The sequence below is a fragment of the Meriones unguiculatus genome, chromosome 8, assembly GCF_030254825.1.
Source record: "Meriones unguiculatus strain TT.TT164.6M chromosome 8, Bangor_MerUng_6.1, whole genome shotgun sequence".
Classification (NCBI taxonomy): Eukaryota; Metazoa; Chordata; class Mammalia; order Rodentia; family Muridae; genus Meriones; species Meriones unguiculatus.
In genome coordinates, this window is record NC_083356.1 from 73,374,936 (window position 1) to 73,395,834 (window position 20,899).

Sequence of the window (20,899 nt, forward strand, 5' to 3'; positions counted from 1 at the left end):
CAGCACCTATACTATCTTTAACACAGACACTCTGGGTAATGGAAGTATTCACAGTTATCCTCTCCCTCCCCCTCCCTCTTCTCCTCCCCTCCCCCTCTCCCTCTCCCTTTCCTTCTCTCCCTCTCCCCCTCTTTCCCTCCCTCCCCCTCTCCCTCTTCCTCTTCCCCTCTCTTCCCCCTGTCCCTTCCCCTCCTCCTTTCCTTCTCTCCCTTTCCCCCTCTCCCTTTCCCTTTCCTTCTCTCTCTCTTTCTCTCTCTCTCACACACACACAAACACACAAACACACAAACAGGCACACACTCACACACTGGCTCACCTCAGACACAACATATAATTCATTTCCTCACTGGCTTGCTCTCACCTGTGCCTGAGGAGGGCAGCTGCCAGGGCAGGTGGTGCCTTGGCCCCAGCCCAAGTCCTTCATGCCTCTCTTAGGAGGCTGCTCATTAGCCAGCTGTCCCTTAGAAGGCCCTGAGTGGGGGATCAGGAAAAGCCCCCCCCCCCTTTTCCCACCCTTCCTTCCCTCCACTCCCTTCCTCTGGGGTTTGCAGCCTTCTTCTCCATCAAGTGAGAAATTTGGAAGCCATGGCTGCCTCTAAGGACTGTTCCATTGTGGAGGACAGGTGTGGCCTCAGTCTTCAGACGTGTCTGGGGCCTGAGGCACTGAGCGAATGAGCTCAGCCTACTTGTGAAGTGCTGTCATGGGTCAGCTCCCTCTGACTCCCTGCCTTCCTCCACACCCTTGTGATGAAGTGTACACTGACCAGCAGCTCCAGCTTCTTTGGCCCTGTTCACCTCCAGTCCCAATACAGCAGACAGCCGGCCCTCATTTATGAGTTCCTTCTGTAGGCTTCTAGGGGAAGCTGAGGCACTGGGAGCTGAGTGAGAAGAGCTTTCCTACCCCTCTCCTGGGACATCTCTCCAGAGCCCCTCTCTAAGGTGGGAGGCTAGTCCAGCTCCGACTGCTCCACCTTCTAGCCCCTGCAAACGCTCTGTGGCCATGGGCCATGGCATGGAGCTCTGAGGGCCACTTATGGCTGAGCTGGGCCCAGGCTAGGCCCCTGGTGGGCAGTCTCAGACCATGATGTACTAAGAGGCCGCCCCAGGGCATCTTCCTCATCTCCAGACACACCACAGGCCCTTATTCCCCCACCCCGCTCCCCAGCTGCTGCAACCTGAGCTGTATCCCCAGGGGCCCAGAAGCCCAGGAGAACTGAGGGTGAAGGCATAGAGCTCCATGGTCCCTGGCCAGGGACAGCAAGGCCTGTGGGCCTGGGCTCTGCCTAGCCTCTGTTCAGGCCTATCGATCTGCCCAGGATCCTTCAGGGTTTGCCAGATGAGGGTGACCTCCGCCCCATGTGTGGGAAACAAACTGGGAAACATGGCCCAGACCCTTCCGAAAAAGATCTGCCTAAATGCCGAGTCACCTCCACCCCTGCGTGACTTGCTTTGTCCTCTGTGCCCGGAGGACTGGAGAGCATGCCCAGGTGGCTGAGGTCTGCTCCACTCCTGGCTGGTGAGTAGGCCATCTCGGAGGCTCACTGGTGCCTACTTGGCCTCAGGCCCTGGCAGACATGCGTGCGAGGGGGTGGGGGTGGGGGTAATTGCAGAGCTCAGGAGAGAGGCCTGCTGGCACCCCCTCTGGCTGCTCAGCAGAGCCTGGCCAGACCTGCCAAGAGCCAGCATAAGGGCTTGGACCCCTGGAGGTGGGGGAAGGAGGAACAGCCAGAAGTTGGGACCAGGGGTACTTGCTCCAGGCAAATCCCGTTCCCTGCACTCTGCCCTGTTGGCAAAGCTGACTCAGGGCAGGAAGGACCCGTCGCCATCCGTCAGGGAGACAGAGTGGGCCCATGGCTGCCGGAGGAGGGAGCCGGGAAATCTGATCATTAAGAACCTCTCCTGGCTGTCTGGGGAACTTAATTAAATTGCTGGAGAGGGCTGGGAGAGGGCCACATCTGGAAACAATATGTGGCCTGCTGTTTTCCCTCTCTCCCTCGGCCCGTGTCACCGCTGGAGCAGAGAATTCAGCAGAGCAGAAGGGAGCTGCTCCCTCAGACACGTGGAGAAGAGGAGAGACCAGGCAGGCTGGGACTGGAACCCAGGCCCAGAGTGACACTGTGATGGACACAGAGAGAGGCAGGGGTTAGAGAACCATGGAGATGACCGTGTGGCCAGGCATGCTCTGAGATTTGTCTGTGGTCAAGAGGCATCAGTCTGAAACGGAGTGTGTAGCTTAGTGAAGGAGCACTTACCTAGCAACCTCAGGGCCCTAGGTTCAGTCCTCAGCACTGTATTAAAATCAATCGGCACCTGAGAGACAGTGACAGAAGGACCAGCTCAAGGCCATCTTTGGCTAGAGCTCAAGGCCAGCCTGGGCTACTTGAGACCCTGGCTTAGGAAAAAACAAGCAGAAAACCCACATTTATTTTACAGGTAGAAAGACTGAATCCCAGAGAATTGTCCTGTGCACAGCCAGCATTTGCCAGGCTCTTGCCCTTGCTGACACAGGTGATGGCTTTGGACACCTGTGGGCAGAGACATCCCTCTATTATAGACAAGAGGGAAGTGAGCTAGCCTCCCACCCCCACCCCCACCCCCAGTGACAGAACCTAGGCTGGCTGTACGGATTTGATCCTGGCCTGTCTGGACACTATCTTGCCACGCTGTGCGGGACACTCCAACTGGAATGACTTCATTTAGCAGTTATTTCACGCTGGCTGGTGCCAGGCAGGGGCTCTCCCCTCAGGAGGATCTGGTGTACCCAGCAGCCAGCTGGTAGGAACTAGACTGCCGAGGCTGAAACTGTCTTGGATGTGCGCCTGAGTCCACTTTCCAGGTGATCACAAGCGATGCAGCGTCTCTCTCCATCCTGCCGAGCAAAGACACCATGGCATCCCTCGGGCCAGGAAGGGATGTATGGTTGGCCAGCCTTGACCCCTGAGGATACCCCACAATGGCCTAAAGCCTCTTGCAGCCAGTTTGTACAGCAATCCAAGCTTACCTACCAGTTGCCTTCCGTGTCCCAGAGCCACAGGCCCCAGGCAGCTCTCATGTTCCCCCGGTGACTTCCTTCAAAACAGCTTTGTGCCGTGCCGGGACCCGTCCTCAGAGAAGCACCCACACTTGACGGTGGGGGCCCTCTCTTCCACCTGCCAGTGTGGCTCAGACCCAGCACTGATGCTCTGCCCGGTTCCTGCCCCACGGTGTTAACCCTGCCCAGCCCCACAGCAGGCAGAGAACTGACTTTACATATTCATGATGTGTGTGTCCAGCACTTTGGTATGAAAGGATGAGTTACTCCTGAGAGATTTTTAAATGTCACTTGAGCTCTCCGGTGGAGTGGGGAAAGTGAGACACAGCAAGACAGAACCAAACAAAGAACCAAACAAAAACAAAAACAACTGACTGTAGGTTCCACGGTGGGCAAGCAGGGCAGGCTGGGGCTCTCTGGGTCTGTCCCACACTGAATGTCCCATCTGTCTGCCCCTTCAGTCCTCTTTGCTGGATGCTGCTTGCTTACACCTTTTGTCTCCTTGGCTTTCCTTTAGTACAGGTCCCTCTGTAGGCATGCCCCTGTCCCCAGCACCACTTGGAAGGCCCTTAGTAGAACTCTTTGATAGACGCTGGGCTTGGTGGTGCACGCCTTTGGAGCCAGCACTGGGAGGCAGAGGCAGGCCAGTCTCTGTGAGTTTGAGGCTAGCTTGATCTACATAGTGAGGCCCTGTCTCAAACAAACAAACAAAAACAAAAAACAAAACTCTGTTGATGATTATGAAGCTAGGGATTTAGAGGCAGCCCATTTGAGTGGGTCAGGGGAAGAGGGCAGGCAGCAGCTGTTATGGTGGACAGGCACCATGGGGGAGACCAGACAGGCCTCTACCACAGCTCTCCTTAGAGAGATCCACAGCCGAGGAAGCCTGAGGCACTCTGGGAGGCCAGCAGCAGTCACTAGGGAGCAAGAAGCTCCAGGCCAGACTCAGTTCAGATCTGTACAGGGCACACACCTTGAGCTGTGCTTCCTGCTTTGGGGAAGAGGGACCCCTTCTGGAATGTAGGGGGCCAGGGCTGAGAATGGTAGGCTGGCAGGGTAGGAACAGGAAGGCGGGGAACCTGTACTGAGGAATGTGGGTGCAGATGGTTGTGGGTGGTGGGTTGTGTTTAGGTCACAGGGTGCAGTTGCCAAACCCTGCTTGAGGCGCCCCCCACCCCACCCCTGAGGGTCCTAGGGCATGGACCCGTGGCCCTACCACAGGCTGACTGACCACATGGGCCCTTGAAACAAAGAAAGGAGACCTCACCCCGGCTCCTGTCCCAGGCCCTGACAAGGTGATGATGTACTGAGTTTTAAATAAACCATCCTCTTTAGCCACATGTTGTCTGCTGGGAGAAAAACGATGCCATTCCCCATGAAGAGGAGGAAAAGAAGGAGGAAGGGGAGAAGGAGGAGGAAGAAAAGCAGAAGGAGGAGGAGGAAAAGGAAATTTCATTAATACAGATTGTTTTATTTAAAAGTCCTCAGGCGTCATCCCTTTGTGGAGACTGGGAGGAATTCGGGGCCGGATCTTTCCTCAGTGGTTTAGTGTCCCGTGAATGTGGGAGGGGTTGGGGCTATTTCAAGGCTCCCCGCAGAAGGGTGTGTTAATCTGCGCGCCTCAAGAAATTTAAGCAGACCGCTAAATCCCACTAAACCGGAGGAAAGGAAAGCTGGAAGGGGCCTCCTCTACTCTTTTTTTTTTCCCATTTCCCCCCACTTTAGAAGACTGTTTTCTTTGATCGTAAAAATAGTCATATTTCACACACACACCCCAAAAACATCAGCAATCAGCGAACTAAGGAAGTGGGAGCCCGCAGGGAGTTTCCCCCAGATTAGACCCTTGGTTTAATTATTTAGCGCCTGCCTGGATGGGGTAGGCGGGGAACACGCCCTCCTGGCGAGGGTTCAAGAGTAAGTTATAAATGAGAGGAACGATTATAGCCCCAATTAGCCATCAAGCTGGGAGCCTTGTCCGCAGCCTTGAGCCCCGCCCAGACCTCGCTACACCCCATTTCGGTTCGCTGCGCACTGCAGGCCTCCTCCCAGGCGCCGCCTCCTCCCAGGAGCCGCCTCCCCCACCGCAAGAGTAATCAGAGCAAGATGTTGCTGGTCCCAGACCAGACCAGGGCTTCAGGAAGGTCCTGCGAACCCCCCCTCCCCTGAAGTCAGAGGAAGAGGCCGGAGTTTGCCAGGATCGCTGAGAGCTGAGGTGAGGGTTTGGAAAACACCTTTGCAGAGTGGAGTGGCTGAGCCCAGCAGGGTTTAGTTTCAGGATTAGGCCGCCCTAGCTCTTCTCATGTAAGCTTTACTACTGTGCAGTACGTGCTCAATAAATCCCTGTGAAGTAGTCGCTTGGGTGTTTCCTTCCTTCCTTCCTTCCTTCCTTCCTTCCTTCCTTCCTTCCTTCCTTCCTTCCTTCCTTCCTTCCTCCCTCCCTCCCTCCCTCCCTCCCTCCTTCCTTCCTTCCTTCCTTCCTTCTTTCCAGTCTTACTGTGTTGCCTTTCCGTCATTGACTTCAGTGTTCCCAGTAGTCAAGACAAAAAGGGAAACAAAGGTTCTTATTATTTGGCTGTTTTATTTATGTATTCATTCATTTATTATTAAGAATAATTCTTCAGCCGGGCATGGTGGACATGCCTGTAATCCCAGCACTTGGGGAGGCAGAAGCAGGCACATCTCTGTGAGTTTAAGGCCAGCCTGGTGAACAGACCAGGACAGTCTGTGAGTTCCAGGACAGTCAGAGATACTCAGAAAATCCCTGTCTCAAAAAAAAAAAAAAAAAAAAAAAAACACACACACACAAAAAAAAAACAAAACAAAAACAATAATAATAATAATAAAACATACATTTCCACCCTCAACTTCCCATGGAGCCCCCTGGCATGGTAGTTGGGAGCTTGAGAAAGCATGGGGTGACAGAGCTTAAGGTCTTCCAGCCCTTGTCTCCCTTCCTTGCAGGTTCTGAGAAGGCGGCTGAGGTTCACAAGGTTGTCTGGCTTAGAGTAAGGCCCGTTGTGGTCAAGGTCCTGCTACCGTGAGTGTATCTTAATCTTTGAATCTATCTGGCCAAGTCCTGTATGCCAATTAGGGTCACACCTGCTCACAGCCTTTGCACACCCTGCCATCTGCTTAAACCATCCCTGCGTGGCGAGGATTCCCCAGTGCAACACAGATGCCGGGGAAGAGTCCCCCACTGTCGCTCAGGAATAATGACAGGGAAAACGCCTGTACGTGTTCAACACAACTGTCTTAATTTTCAAGTTTAAATTTAATTGTTTTGCAACAGGGTCTTACTATGTGCAGCCCAGGCTAGTCCTGAAATCAAGACGCCTCTGACTTCAAAGTGCTGGGATCACAGGTGTGTGCCACCGTGTCTCGCTATAGATGTGATATCTATCTGTCTGTCTGTCTGTCTATACATATCTATGTGCTGGAGAGAGCAGCTCGGGTAGTAGAACATTTGCTTCAAAATAACAAAGCCTTGGACTTCATCCCTGGCATCACATCACCAGCCCTGGTGGTGTGCACCTGTAATCCCAAAACTTGGGAGGTAAAAGTATGAGAATGAGACCACATCTGAGGTCGTCTTTGGCTACACGCAAGGTGCAAGCCAATCTGGGGTATGGGGGCCCCCTTGCCCCATGTTTGTATCTCTCTGGTTCTTAGTTGATCTCCTCCAGGGGGAGTGGACGGTGGAGAGAGAGCTGACTAAACCGAGCCCTGGCTATAACTGAGAGGTTCTCACTGAAGCCAGGGGTCCTCTAGAAACCTTACCAGAGAAACTGAGGCTCAGAAAGCGTGGGGCAGTGAAGCTGGCTGAAGGAGAGACAACCGTCTTGGCCACAAGGCTTTGTTCCTTGTCTCACAGGGAAGAGCAGGGTTTTGGCTGCCCAGAGTGCCCTGCTGTGTTCCCTGCCAGTGTTTACAGAGTGCTGCGATCTGTCACAGTCACGTCTGGGCACCTCTGAGTCACGTCTCCATAGTGTTCAGGGCTCCCCCATGAGCAGCTGGGAGCAGGATTCCTCGTGGGAGCTGCTGGGAGCTCTCCCTGCTCAGTGGTCTCCAACCTGCCAGGCTTTTGAGGGTCACCAGTGGCAGACAGCTGCAGGGACCCACCTGGGACGCCGCCTTCATTCCCATCAGTGAATGGAGCCTGATCTTTGAGTGACTGACAGCCATGTATCTTGAGGCGCTGTTGCGATGGTTAAAGAATGAGACAAATGTAACTCCCAGAGGCACAGAATCGAAGTTTCAGCTCAGGGCCTGTAAACAGTCCCAGCATCAAAGGGACATGCAAGTGCTGGAGAAACAGCTCAACAATTGTGCAGTCTTCCCGAGGACCCTGGTTGGGGTCCCAGCACCCACGTTGGATGACTCAGGGTCACCTATAACTCCAGCACCAGGGGTCTGACACTTTCTTCTGGCCTCTTGGGCACCTGCATGCACGTGGTCCATGTAAACTCATACAGGCATGCATGCATATTAAATGAAAACAAATTAAAGTAAGACTAAGTCTTTAAGCTCAGTGGTTAAGAGCACTGGCTGGGCTGGGGATTTAGCTCAGGGGTAGAGGGCTTGCCTAGCAAGCGCAAGGCCCTGGGTTCAGTCTCAGCTCTGGAAGAAGAAGAAATAATAGTAATTTTAAAAAGCACTGGCTGCTTTCCCAAAGGACCTGGCTCCAATCCCCAGCACCCACACACAGCAGCTCACACCTCCAGTCTCTAACTCTGGTTCCAGGGAATCTGATGACCCCTTCTGGCCTCCTCGGTCTTACGAAGATACAGTGCACAGACATACATTCAGGCAAAATACTCATCCTACATTTAAATTGAAATAAAGAGAATTTTAAAAATGTTTTTGCAAAATCTTTGACCCACTGTGTGACTTTTCTGAATTTCCCCTTTCCCCCATTTGTTACTGGAGCAGCCTGTAAAGTTCTCTGTTCCTTTCGCACGGCTGGTGACAGAACACAGAACCTAGCCCATACTGCACAAGCGTTCTCTCCTACTGAGTTAGACCCACACCCAGCTGTAGTTTTTCTAGTTTTTGTTTTTTCTTTTTGAAGCAGGGTTTCACTGTGTGGTAGTGGCTGTCCTGGAACTCATGCTGTAGACCAGACTGGCCTCTGCCTCCCGAGGGCTGGGATTAAAGGCGTGCACCGCCATGCCCAGCGCAGCTGTTGTTAGGATCCTGCGAGTTCTACAGCGGGTTCATAAATCACGCCATGCAACAGGTTCCACGTGGGAGCTTTTTCAGGGGGAAGGGTGGGTCACACAGACTATCTGGGAGAGGCCAGGAAGAGAGAAGGGAGAGGGAAGAGGGGAGGGCGAGGGAGAGAGGGAGGGAGGAAAGGGGGTTCAAGTCCTCTATAAGGTGACCCAGCGCCTGCGCAAAGGAACAGGTGGTTGCAGGCGGTCCGCAGGTGGCCACGTGGCTGCAGATTCCTCGGGTGGCCTCACAGATGCCTGAGGTCCCACTTGTCAGGTCTCCCAGGGGCTGGCCTTAGAGATGCCTGCTTTCCAATCCCAACATTGTAGTTGGGGAGGCGCAGAGGTTGTATCGGGCTGGGCATGGCTCAGTGGGTAAATGTGCTTTTCATTCAAGCATGAAGACTTGAGCGCAAATCCCCCGCGCCCACATAAAATTGAGGGGTGGCCAAGCTGGCAGCTGGAACCTCAGTGCTGTGACAGGACAGTGCAGGGACAGGAGGGCTTATGTGCCTAGCTCCAGGTGCAGTGAGAACAAACTGTCTGACACCCTCCTCTACCCTCCAGAGGCACACACCCGCACACACTCCTGCACACACAGACACACAGGTACATACACAAAGATGTGCTATATGGATGTCTGTGTGATGTGTAGAGAGATGACCGAGCAATTAAGAGAACTTGGTTCCTAACACCCATACCAGCCGGCCCACAACCATTTGTAACCTTCGTTCCAGGGGATCTGATGTCTTCTCCTGGCCTCCAAAGGCACCAGGCACACACGTGGTACATACACAAACATACAAGCAAAACACTAATACACATAAAGCAAAAAGCCATCCCAGATTGCATAGAGAGAACCTGTCCATAAAACAATCAGTAGGCATGGCTGCTTCAAGATACAGAGCGCAGGCTAGAAAACAGTGCCGCACAGACCTGTGAAAATGCCCTTTTACTTAGCTCGATATACAGCTAGAAAGATAGACCTTAGATTATTTTTGGTCATTTCTTTTTGTGGTGGTTTGAATAAAAGTGGTCCCCCTAGGATCATATATTTGAATGCTTAGGAACCAGGAAGTGGTAATATTTGAAAGGATTAGAAGGATTAGGAGGTGTGGCCTTGTTAGAAGAAATACATCGATTGGGTGGGCTTTGAGGGTTCAAAAGCCCATGCCACACCCAGAGTCTATGTCTCAGGGCTGCAGGTCAGGACATAGTTCTCAGTTACTGCTCCAGCACACCCGTGTGCTCAGCGTTCCCTACTGTGATGAGAATGGACCAAACCTGGGGGACTGTAAGCAAGCCCCCAATTAAATGCTTTCTTTCACAAGAGTCTTGCCTTGGCCATAGTGTCTTTCCACAGCAAACAAACAGCCACTAGGACATTTTTTCTTGTCTTATTGCTTTTTTTCTGAGCCTTCAACTCAGTATTAAATCAATAGCATGGTTCTCTTCAATCCCCCTTTAATAAACTAACTCTCTGAGACAGGGTCTCATTGTCTACTACAGGCTGGCCTGGAACTTGCTATGTGGCTCAGGCTGGCCTCACACTTACAATCCTGCCTCAGTGTGCCAAGTGCTGGGATTACAGACACATGCCACCATGAGTGACTAAGTCAACGTTAGAAACATTTGAAGCAGGGCCTGGAGAGATGGCTCAGCTCTGTGTTCAATTCCTGGCACTCTCATGGCGGCTTCCAACCGCCCATAACTTCAGTTCCAGGAATTCAACACTCTCTCCTGGCCTCCGGTGGCACCCGACACAGTTATTATACATAAATGCAAGTGTTGACTGCTATATGTCAGGCCCTTTGAGAATGAGCTAATAGTGATTTTAGTTCTCTGACTTTTACTTAAGCTTTTAAAACTCTCAGCAATGCATCCAGTGAGATGGCCCAGCAGGTAGAGGCACTTGCTGCCAAGTCTGAGTATGTGAGTTCCATTCCCAGAACCAACATGATGGAAGGAGAGAACTGATTCCCAAGTCCTCTGGCTCCACATGCATGCGCACACAGCAGAATAAGTAAATCAACGTAAAGACAACCAAATGAATGAAATCTCAGCAATCTGATTATCACTTCCATCTAAAGAAAAGATAGACATGTGAGCTCTTAGATGAGAGTAGATCAGTGTTGCCCCTCAGGGTGAGATTCAGGTCCTGGCTTCCAACAGAGGCACCGGCTAGCCACAGCGCCCCTCTCCACCCCTGCCCGGAGCAGGACTCCCTGGCCTTTCCTTTGTCCCTCCCCACCCCTTGGCCAGTGGGCTGGTTGAAAGGAGACCCTGCCATCTATTCCCCACTGACTCAGGGTTAGCATTTAGGATTTGCTCAAGTCACTATGGAAACTTTTAGGCAGTCCCTCTGGGAGGCAAGTCCATGAGTTCCGCCTTTCTTAGGTTATGGGTGTTCCCTTGGCTCTATTTCCAGGCAGAATCAAGTCTGATTTCCTTCAGGGCTGAGCTCTGGTGCAGCAGCTGATGCCTCTTGTCTTTCTCTGCTACCTTGTCCCACCCAGCCCTCGTCCCAAGATTGGCAAGCGTAGTGACCAAACATTTGGATACATTTGGCTAGTTCCTCTAATTTGCTGGAGATTGAGTGGACTATGGTAGGATAGGGGAATGACCTCTTTAAGGGCACACAGCTAGGCAACAGTGCTGAGCTCAGCCAAAACATGTGCCTTCAAGCTCTGGGGTCCAAGATAACATCACCAGCTTGACTGGCTGCTCGGAGCAGATGTTCCAAAAATAGCAGTTGCCAGGCTAGTAGATCAGCTCAGAGGTGTGCTGATTTCCCAGCATTTGCAAGTCCCTGTATCCTATCCTAGAACTGAATAAAACAAAGCAAAACAACCAAACAAGCTTGGTTGTGGTGGTGCACACCTTTAATCCTTGCATCCAGGAGGCAGAGGTGGGCAGATCTTTAAGAATTCAAGGCCAGCCTGTCTCCTCACTATGTAGACAGCCAGGGCTGCACAAAGACTCTGTCTCAAACTCTTAACGTAAATACTGTTAGCCTTTATTGCTTATCAGGCACCAGGTTTCACGCTCGTATTGACTTATTTCTACTTGTTCATTCATTTTTAAACTATTTAATTTTCACACGTCTGTATGTGTGCCTGAGTACATATACATGAACTTTGACTGTGAAAAGAGGCTTTGAGCTCCCGGAACTGGACAGTTGTGAGCTGCCATGTGGTGCTGGGAACTGAACCCCGGTCCTCGGTGAGAGCAGTGAGTGCTCGTAACTTCTGAGTCATCTCCCCATCTCCTTCAACTTAGTTTTAAAATTCATCTTCATATGTGTATATTATGTGTGTGCATCTGTGTAAACTGTGCTTTTTCTTTTTCTTTTAATGATGTTTCTTTTTCCTACAAACAGCACCAAGCTGGGTGCTTGCTATCACTTGTAGGTTGTCTTTGCTATTTGCGGGTTCTTTTTCCCACTCTTTATCCCCACCCCCAGTTTTACTCCCTAACGCTAGCTAGGAGAGAAAGAGGGGAGAGGAGAGAGAGATCCCTGAATCTAATTTCTTTCCCAACCTTTCCTGCCATTTTCCAGCCCAGCCCCTTTAAACGTTTCTCCCAACCATTCCCCCTTCAGGTCCCCAAAGGTCTGCTTGAACAGTCCCTTCTCCCAGTTTTCCCAATACTTCTGGTCCAAACTATGACAGCTGTTCTAACCTATCTGCTCAGCTCGGCTCCTGGCTCAACTGTCTCCTAACCATAGCTTCTTTTTTCCCTTTGTTTTTGTTTTTGTTTTTCTGTGACAGGGTTTCTCTGTGTAGATTTGGCTGTCCTGGACTCACTTCGTAGGCCAGGCTAGCCTTGAACTCACAGAAATATGCCTGCCTCTGACTCCCCGAGTTCTGGGATTAAAGGAGTATGCCACCATGCCTGGCTCTCATCTATTTATTTATTTATTCCATTTATAGATTTGTTTTTTATTTATATACTACTCTGCCTGCATTATGCAGGCAGATCTCAGAGGGCACCAGATCTCATTATAGATGGTTGTGAGCCACATGTGGGAATTGAACTCAGGACCTTTGGAAGAGCAGACAGTGCTCTTAACCACTGAGCTATCTCTCCGGCCCATCGTTTTATTTTTTTAATCTTAAAAAAAAAAAAAAAAAAAGAGTTACCAGGTGTAGTGGCGCTCACCTGTAATCCCAGCACTTGGGGAGGCAGAGGCAGGAGGATCTCTGAGCGCTGGAGGCCAGCCTGGTCAACAAAGTGAATCCAGGACATCCAAGGCTACACAGAGAAACCCTGTCTCAGAAACCCAAAAAGAAAAAAATGTTTTAATTCTGTGTGTGTGTGTGTGTGTGTGTGTGTGTGTGTGTGTGCGCGCGCGCGCATGCGTGCATGTGAGTGCTGGGGCCCCCAGAGTTGAATCCCCTTGGAACTGGAATTACAAGAAGCTGTGAGCCGCCCAACAGGGATGCCGGGAACCAGTCCAGTCCTCTGTAAGAGCAGCAAGCACTCGCATCTTCCTCTGCCTCTGCGGCCTGTCTTGCTGTAGCAGCCCTGGGATTGCAGAGGCTGCTGGGATCTGACCTTGTCTTGGGTTTTGAATCATGCTTGCACAGCAGGTCTTTTTACCGGGTTTTCCCCCCAGTCCTCGTTTCCACTTCTTTACTCCTCTCAATAGTTTGTTTGGCACACAAGGAAACTAGGGGCTAATGTGTTTGCTCCAGGTCCAAGTGCAGTCTTGATTTGGGCGTAGAGAGCTGGAGCCAGAGCGCCGTCACAGAGTGCAATCGGTGAAGGACGTCACTGCTCCACACACACCCTGAAGACCTCCTTGTGGATTTCTCTTTGGTACTTTGATTTCATGCCTTTCTGGTGGTAACAAGGGGCAGAAGGGCAGGGCAGTCTTGCGGTAAGGCGTGGGGTATTTGGAGCACTAAGAGTCTCCATTCTTCTCACCCAGTGACATTTTTCTGGGCTTTTCTAGGAAAAGTTAACCAGAAAAGATAGACCTGGTTTGTCCCTCTCCCTGTCACTCACCTGTCATCCTTGCTGAGTCTCTCCCTTGTGTACCCCAGGGATCTGGAGAGAAGCTTGCCCCTCCCAGCTTGGTTTTCTTTAGGGGAGAACTCTAGGGATAGGCACAGAAGTGTCACCCACTGCGAGATGACAGAAAAGGCCCAGCCTCCATCCCAGAACCTCCCTTTCAGCGTGGAAGGAACAGGGTGGTCCTCGAAACGTCTGATTCTTTCCATCAGGGTGGGGACAATGAGGGAGAAGCTGGGAAACGTTCAAGGCCATTCTTGGCTACGCAGCAAATTCGAGGCTAATCTGGAATATACGAGGCCCTGCCTGAAGAGAAGTAGACGGGAGAGAGGATCCCTCAACTTCCTTAGAGTGGCTCCTCACCCTCAATATGCAATGTACAGAGGCGGATTTCCCCACCAATCACCTCCGGGGACCCTGGCTCGGGGATTTAAAGAGATACCCCCGCCCCACGGGACTTGGCCACCCCTAAACAGCAGCTGGGAGTCCTAGGACCCCGTCCTGGCTCCGCCTCCCGCCGGACGGCGCAGAGCGCGGGGAGGGGAGCCGGGGGCGAGGTCCGCCCCGAGAAGGGGCGTGTGGCCCGTAGAGGAGGGCAGAAAGTTCGCGTCCCCGACGGACGGACCCGAGAGCCGGCGCGGCGAGCAGCGGGAGGCGGCGGCGGCCGGCAGAGGCGCGGCCGGGCATGGACAGCGCGGCCGCCGCCTTCGCCCTGGACCCGCCAGCGCCCGGCCCGGGGCCCCCGACCGCACCCGGCGACTGCGCCCAGGGGCGCAAGAACTTCTCGGTGAGCCACCTCCTGGACCTGGAGGAGGTGGCGGCTGCCGGGCGCAGGGCTGCAGGGCCGGGGCCGGGGCCGGAGGCGCGGGAGGCAGCGGCGCGCGAGCCGTCCGGGGGCAGCAGCGGCAGCGAGGCGGCGCCGCAGGACGGTGAGTGCGCGGCGTGGGAACCAGGCCGGGGCGGCGGGGCTCGGGCTGCTGGACTAGGGGTTGCGGGGTCCCTTCCTTGATGAACTGGGCTGTGGGGCTCGCTAGCTGCGGGATCCACTGGCCCTGGGGCTCTTGAACCTTCGGCTTGTGAGACTGTGGCTGTAGGACCAGCAGATATTGGGGAACACACACACACACACACACACGCACGTACACACGCAAACACACACTGAGCTTGAGATCCCAGTTACGGAGACCTGTGGGCTACAGGATCCGTGGGCTGCAGGACCTGGGCTGTGGGATCTCTGGGCTGTAGGACAGTTTGCGAGACAGTGGCTGTGGATCCCAGCCCTGGGCACTGGAGGACTGGCTTGTTCACAGTGGGAGCCGCAGTCTCAGAAACCACAGCCCAGGGGTGAGCTGCTGTTCTCAAAAGCCCCTCCTTCGGAGGAGACCCTCTTTGAACCAGATCCACGTACAGTCTTGAGGATGTGTGAAAGCGGGCTCTCCCTGCACTCTGTACTCACCTACCGGAAGAAGCTGGTGCCGTTGCTCTTGCAGGAGACTGAGGCTGTGGCGGGCTGAGCCGTTAAGTTAGACTCAGTTCAGCCTCTTCGCGGGGCTTCAGAGGGTTTGTGGGGTGGGGGTAGCTGCACAACCACACCCTTCAGTTTGGGGTGAAGGAACTCCCAGAGGAGGGCAGCCCCTAGGCCTGGTTCCCCTGCAGAGGTTAAAGGTCATCTGGAAAGAGCTTTAAAAACAAACAATCCACCCAAGCAAGCCCCCCCCAACACAAATTCACACAGGATTAAAGCTCAGTTTTTTCAAAGAAGGGAAGAAGTTGGTGGGTGTAAGGGTGAGTTTTGGGAGAAGCCGAGATTGGGATTGAAGGATGAGAATGAAGTGAAGGTCCCAGTCTGGACAGTTTCGGTGAGGAGCAGGACAAGGTCAGAGTGACCAAGGATCACCCAGGTGCTGGGGAGGAGTGTCGGAGGCTAACACTTCTGTCTCCTAGCTCCAGGACATCCTGGTTGTGGTGAGGCACCCGACTGTCTAGATCCCCAAACAGTGTGGAGAGGTGACAAAACAGGGGTTGGTATCCCTTCCACCCTCCCGCCCACCCCAAGGACTCCACTTCCTTTACTAGGCTCAGGGTCAGAGGGGTGCTCAGGCCGCCTGCAAGCCTTTGCTTTCAGACAAGAGGGGTCCTGGGAAGCCAGTGATGATAGTGGCACTGTCTGAAACGTAAGCATTTGTGTCCTGGGACAGCCACAGAGAATCTTCTGATAACACGTGCTGCTGCAAGCTGGAGTAGGGCATGCATGCGTGCCTGGTACTTAGCTCCAGAGAGGCTCCTGCCTCCTTTGCTGGTGACCACAGCCCATCATTTGCAGGGGCCTGGGTACTCTCTTCCCTCGGGTGTTGGGTGATGGATGATGAGTGAGCTGACAGCCTGGGGAATCAGCTTTTGAGATACTTGATGGAAAAGTAGAGGGAAGAGGGGCAGTTCCGGCCTGAGGCAGAGTGAGGTGCTATATAGCTCAGTGTTCTCTGGTTTCACCTTGATGACTGAGGCTGGGGGGCCAGAACAAAGGGAACAATAAAACCAAGGTGATGGGAAGGAAAGAAGGGGTAGGCAGAACAAGATGAAGGAGGGGCACTGGATTGATGGTGAACGGCAGAGTTGCTGACCCTGGTAGGGGACACACATTGCAAGGCCTGACTTCTTTGTCATGTAGCTGATCCCCAGATGGACTTTTCCCCCACTGGGTAATCCCAGACTGCAGTTGTCAGCTAGAGTATGAGTGCCCATGTGCCATTGGCCTCTAGGAAGCTGGGTGAGTACTGGGTGTCCAGGAAAGCCCCAGGATATGGCCATGTTCCTTGAAAGCCTATGAGGACCACCAGGCTCTTCCTGGGGTGCAGCTGAGGTGTTTGAGGACAGAGAACATGCTGGATGTGGAGGCAGATGGGAGACCCAAGGGCAGGTTCAAGAACTCACTCAACCCCAGCCCTTTGCCATGGAAACTACATCCAGATTTGCCCCGGGGACTGTGGTGGTCCAGGGGCAACCGAGCCAGGCTTCTCTCTGGGTTGGAGCCTACAGACAGAAGACAGAGGAAGGAGGCTGAGGCAGCTTCCTGTTTGTCCCTTGGGTTAGTTGCCCCTTGCTACTGCCATGGATTGGTAGTTTGACAGTCCTGAGGGCTCCAGAGATAGGGGAGAAGGGACCTGTCGTTTCCACATCCTGCTGAGCCCAGCCCAACCTGCTAGGAAGAAAATACCAGCTGGAGGATGAGCTTAGGGCCCCCAGTGTGCACAGGCCTGGTTCCATCCCCAGCACAGGAAGTGGGAAGCGAGGGAGGGAGGGAGACAGAATGCCAGGACCCACCCCCAGGGCAGCACTTGTGGGCCATGGGCTGTGCTGTTGACTCTCCAGTCCTGAGCCCTCAGCACCCCCCAGGGCACAGACACTGAAACCCAAAGTTCCTGTGGCTTCTGCAGTTTTCCCCCAATAGATAGTTTATTCCCCCCAATAGAAAAATACAGGTTATTGGGGGAATAAACGAATAGGAACTCCTGTTTTCATCCTGCCAATTAAAAACAAACAAGAACGACAACAAACTAAAATCCTTTTGTTTCTAAAAAGCCACCGTAGATCCAGCCTGTGTCTGCCAATGACTTTCCAAGCCTTTGCTCCCCCCACCCCAGAACTGACTCTGTAAACTGTGGCTTCGCTAGTGACTCAGAACAAACCAGGGGCTCGGGTTCCTTCAAATGCTGAGCTATGCCAAGCATGTTAGGAAAATAAACCCTCGTTGGCTTCCTTTGCGATGGCATACAACAAAAGAAACCACATTAATAACCTCGAGTTTCTTAAAACCATTCCCTCCTGTGGGCAGGGCGGAAACCAGGCCATGGACACGCTGAGAAAATAAACATGGCCCTAGGAGCTAGGCAGAGAGACCAGGACAGCTGAGCCCAGATCAGGGCTGGTACCTGTTTGGAGAATTACAGAATGCTGGGTTGCCAGGACTATGTGGATCTGAAGAGAGAGAGAGAGGGAGGGAAGGAAGGAGAGACAGAAAGAGAGAGAGAGAGAGAGAAGATTTTGGGTAGGATACCTAGAATCCAAGGTCCTGGGGGAGGTAGGGCCCTTGTGAACTGAGCAGCAGTTGGTAGTTGGGGTGAGTCTGGGTTAAGTGGGGGACCTGTCCCTTCCCTTTGCTAAGAAGGACCAACCGGAACTGCTGAGGAATCTGGGGTTCAGAGATTGGTACCCTTCAATCTATCAGGTTTTTCATTTCATTTTTATTTGTGGTTTTCTAAGACTGTCTCATGTAGCCCAGGCTGGCCTCAAACTTGCTCCATAGCTGAGACTAGCCTTGAACTCCAAATCTTTCTGCCCCGCCTTCATTACTCTTTACTGTGATAACACGTGGTTAGTTCAGAATTTACCACGGGCCATTTGTGAGCGCACAGCCCAGTCTCTGTCCACCACACCCAGCTCCCCGCAGCCCCCAGTTCACTCTCTTTCCCTATGAATCTGACCCCACAAGATCCCTCACAGAAGTGGACTCTAAGGTTTGACCTTTCTGTGTCCGGCTTATGTTGTATATCGTATAGAAAGCTTCTAAGTTCATCCATGTATCCTGTCTTCAAACTCCTTTCCTTTTCAAGGCTGAATTATGCTCCCTTGCATGGATGTACTGTGATTTGCTTGTCATTTCGCTCATCAGTGGACATAGGTTGTGGGTAGTGCTCCTGTGAACGGAGGTATGGATTCAAAGGTCGATGCTTTGAATTCTTTGGGGTGTGTTTCTCTATGCAGAATTATTAGGTCATGTGCTCCTTTCACTGCGTGTTCTAGAGACCAATCTGGACAACAAACTCATCTGGACATCGAACTAATGTTGTCAGGTTTTCAAGCGAGCACTTTCACGCACTGAGCCATCGTGTTGGCCTGTCCCCTGTGGAATGGGAACAAGGGACATTATTTATGGGGATGGGGCAAGCCCTAAGCAGTTGTGTGACACATAGTAGGCGCTCAATACAGTTTCCAGATGGCTCCTTGAGGTACTTACAGGGCTTGTGGAGGCCCAGGGAGGTGGAACCTGCCCAAGATCACACAGCTGGGAAAGGATGTCAGGCTGGCTGTGGGACTCCAAGTCCAGGCTCTTCTCTCCAGCACGTGTGGGTGGGAGAAGCTAGGAACAGGAGCTCCCTGGGGGCTGGGGAGACTGGCTGTGGGGCTAGGGAGCTAAAGGGGTGAGGAGGTGGGGGTTGGGACCAGTGAGGAATAGGATTCGGGTAAGGAACTTGTGTGCATGATGGGATTTCTGAGCTTGCGGGTAGAAAGGATAGATGTCTGCTGGCTTGTCCTGGAGAGGGTTGTGATGTCAGAGAGGCCTTGTCCTAAGGGAAGGACACTAGGGGACTGGGGATGCTATTTCCTGGGGAGAGTGCTGCTTGATTGTTCTGCACGAAACCCAGCATCAAACGCCTCGGCACCACATAGTCCCAAGTGGGGTGCCCACGTGTAATCCTAGCACCGAGGAAGCGGGCGCCCGAGGATAAGAAGTTTAGGGTCATTCTCATCTACATATTGAGTTCAAGGCCAGCCTGGTCGATGTGAGAGCCTGTACTCAAAATGAGGCAGACTGTGGCTGCTGCCTGGTTGGGGGGCTGAGAGTAGGGTAGACATCACTGTTTGGAGATGGGTCCGAAGGCCCATAGGAAGAGTGGCTAGGAGCCCACAGGCACCTCAGCCAGGAGTTGAGTGTTGGCTGGGGTCCCACCTGCCTTGCCTTCCCTCCAGCCCTGTGGCATGGGTCCTATGATTATCACCACTTTATAGAGAGGGAAATGAAGGCTCAGAGAAAACCATATATGTGACAGAGTCGGTTACAGTAGTCCCGCATGTGATTCCAACCTAGGTGTGTCTTGTCTCGAAGCCCTTGTCCTGTCCCAGGTCATTGGCAGAGCCTTGGAAATACTGAGGTGGCCTGACCACTGGGGGCCTCACACCTTCTGACAGGTGTAGCTGTACTCTGGGGGTATGAGGAAGTCGGGGAAGGAGAGAGAGCGGAAGGAATTCAGCTTTGTGGTACAGGTACAAGGGAGAATGGGGCTACCTCATGAAAGGGCCCCTATATCTTCCCTTCCCAACACCCATCCCCAGCTGTGGACAGCAGTGCGACCAGAGGCCCCTCCTCCAGCTCCCTCTTCCTCTCCATCCAGTCTTGTCCGCCTCCAGCTCCAGTCCTTCAGTCTCAGGCCCAGCCGACCTGCCCTGCCAGGCCCCCGGGAGCTGGCGTAGAGCACATGAAGTGTGGTTTGCCAAGGAAAGACTGTCTTCCTGCCGCTGTCCTCCCACAGCACCACCATCTTTCCACCCGAGCATGAGCCTTCTGCTCAGTAGAGAAGGCTCCCCTGCTAACAAAAACTCGCCGCCATTTTTCTCTCCGTTATCCTTTGAGGGTGAGAATGTCATCACCTGCAAGCACTTGGGTATCACACGGTGGGCTGGCTGCCCTGGACTCACAGTCACAGAGTGACACACACACCCGGAGTGGTTACACATCCACTCTGAGGCTCCCACGCGCCTGAATAGCCCTAACCAGGCTTTTGGGTGAGGCTGGCTCAGGCCCCCAGAGCAGTGGCAGGGCAGACATACCTGGCTGGATGGGCCAAGGGTTAAGTGCTCTTATGAGGTGTTGAGCAGGAGAGAGCGTGGCGCTTCCTGTTTGGAGAGGGCCTGGGGGTGGCTGTGTCTCCATTTGCTCTTGTGGTGGCCAGGGCCACAGACTGGGCCCTGGCAGCACACACTGACCCCTCAAGGAGGGGCAGGGCGTGTCTGAGCTACCTGCTGTCAAGTAAGAGGCCAGAGCCTCCATGGCTGACAGCTCTACCGAGCCCAGCAGAGAAACTCCTAGGCCACGCACACTGCTTTTCCAGTCACCCGGGAGCTTAGGTCCCTTCCACATGTGTTTGTTTCCTGACTGGCTTCGGGGGAGGGGGGAGGCGTGCAGAGGGGTGGTGATGACAGGACGCCATCCACACGGGGCCCTTTACGGGTAATGATATTTTTTTATTGTGCCCTAAAAATGAAGCACGTTCTGGAAGAGATTAGCTGGGGCTTTAAGATGGATTCTGCTTGGCTGTGTGTGGGATGGGCAGCCAGGACATCATTAGTCTTCAGTGGTGGGGCGGTGGGAGGGTCTAGGAAAGGGGCCCCTGAAAGGCTCAGCAGTGGCCGGGACTGAGCTGAGGTCTAGGAGGCAGTCCTGGAGGAAGAGCCTGGAGTAAGATAGCAGAGGAGCATCAGGCTCAGGGATGGGTGGTCCGGAAGCTGCCACAGAGGGGTGCTGCTCCCTCCAGCCCCAGAGCAGAAGAAACTCCTCAGCAGCACCAGCTGTGCCAGGTGTGAGTGTGGCATCGCTGTGCCATTGCTGCCCAGGGAGATGCTTCTAGCCAGCGCTCAGAAAACCCAAGTTTCTACCTGCCCCAACCTAGCCTTCCACTTGAAACACGCCCTGCTTCTGAGCCCAGGCTGTGCTCCCAGTGTGTGGGATAAGGTGGCCGGCACGTCTGTCTCTGGGCACATTTGATGAGCTTCCAGGACGCACCTGTGAAGCTGATGGAAGTGTATCCCTGAGTTCCTGACCCCTGGCCTGAGCACCCGCATGCAGAAGTCCCCTCTCTGCAAGCTT

General features: G+C 53.3%; 1 protein-coding gene across 1 annotated transcript in view; it reads left to right on the forward strand.

The window, feature by feature from the left end:
- Positions 1 to 13,668: 13,668 nt before the first annotated feature.
- Positions 13,669 to 20,899, forward strand: part of Prrx2 (paired related homeobox 2) — a 33,759-nt gene continuing 26,528 nt past the window's right edge. The window contains exon 1 of the mRNA XM_021651187.2: positions 13,669 to 14,186. Coding sequence (XP_021506862.2) covers positions 13,943 to 14,186 — 244 coding nt within the window. The 5' untranslated portion in view covers positions 13,669 to 13,942. The remainder of the gene's footprint in view (positions 14,187 to 20,899) is intronic.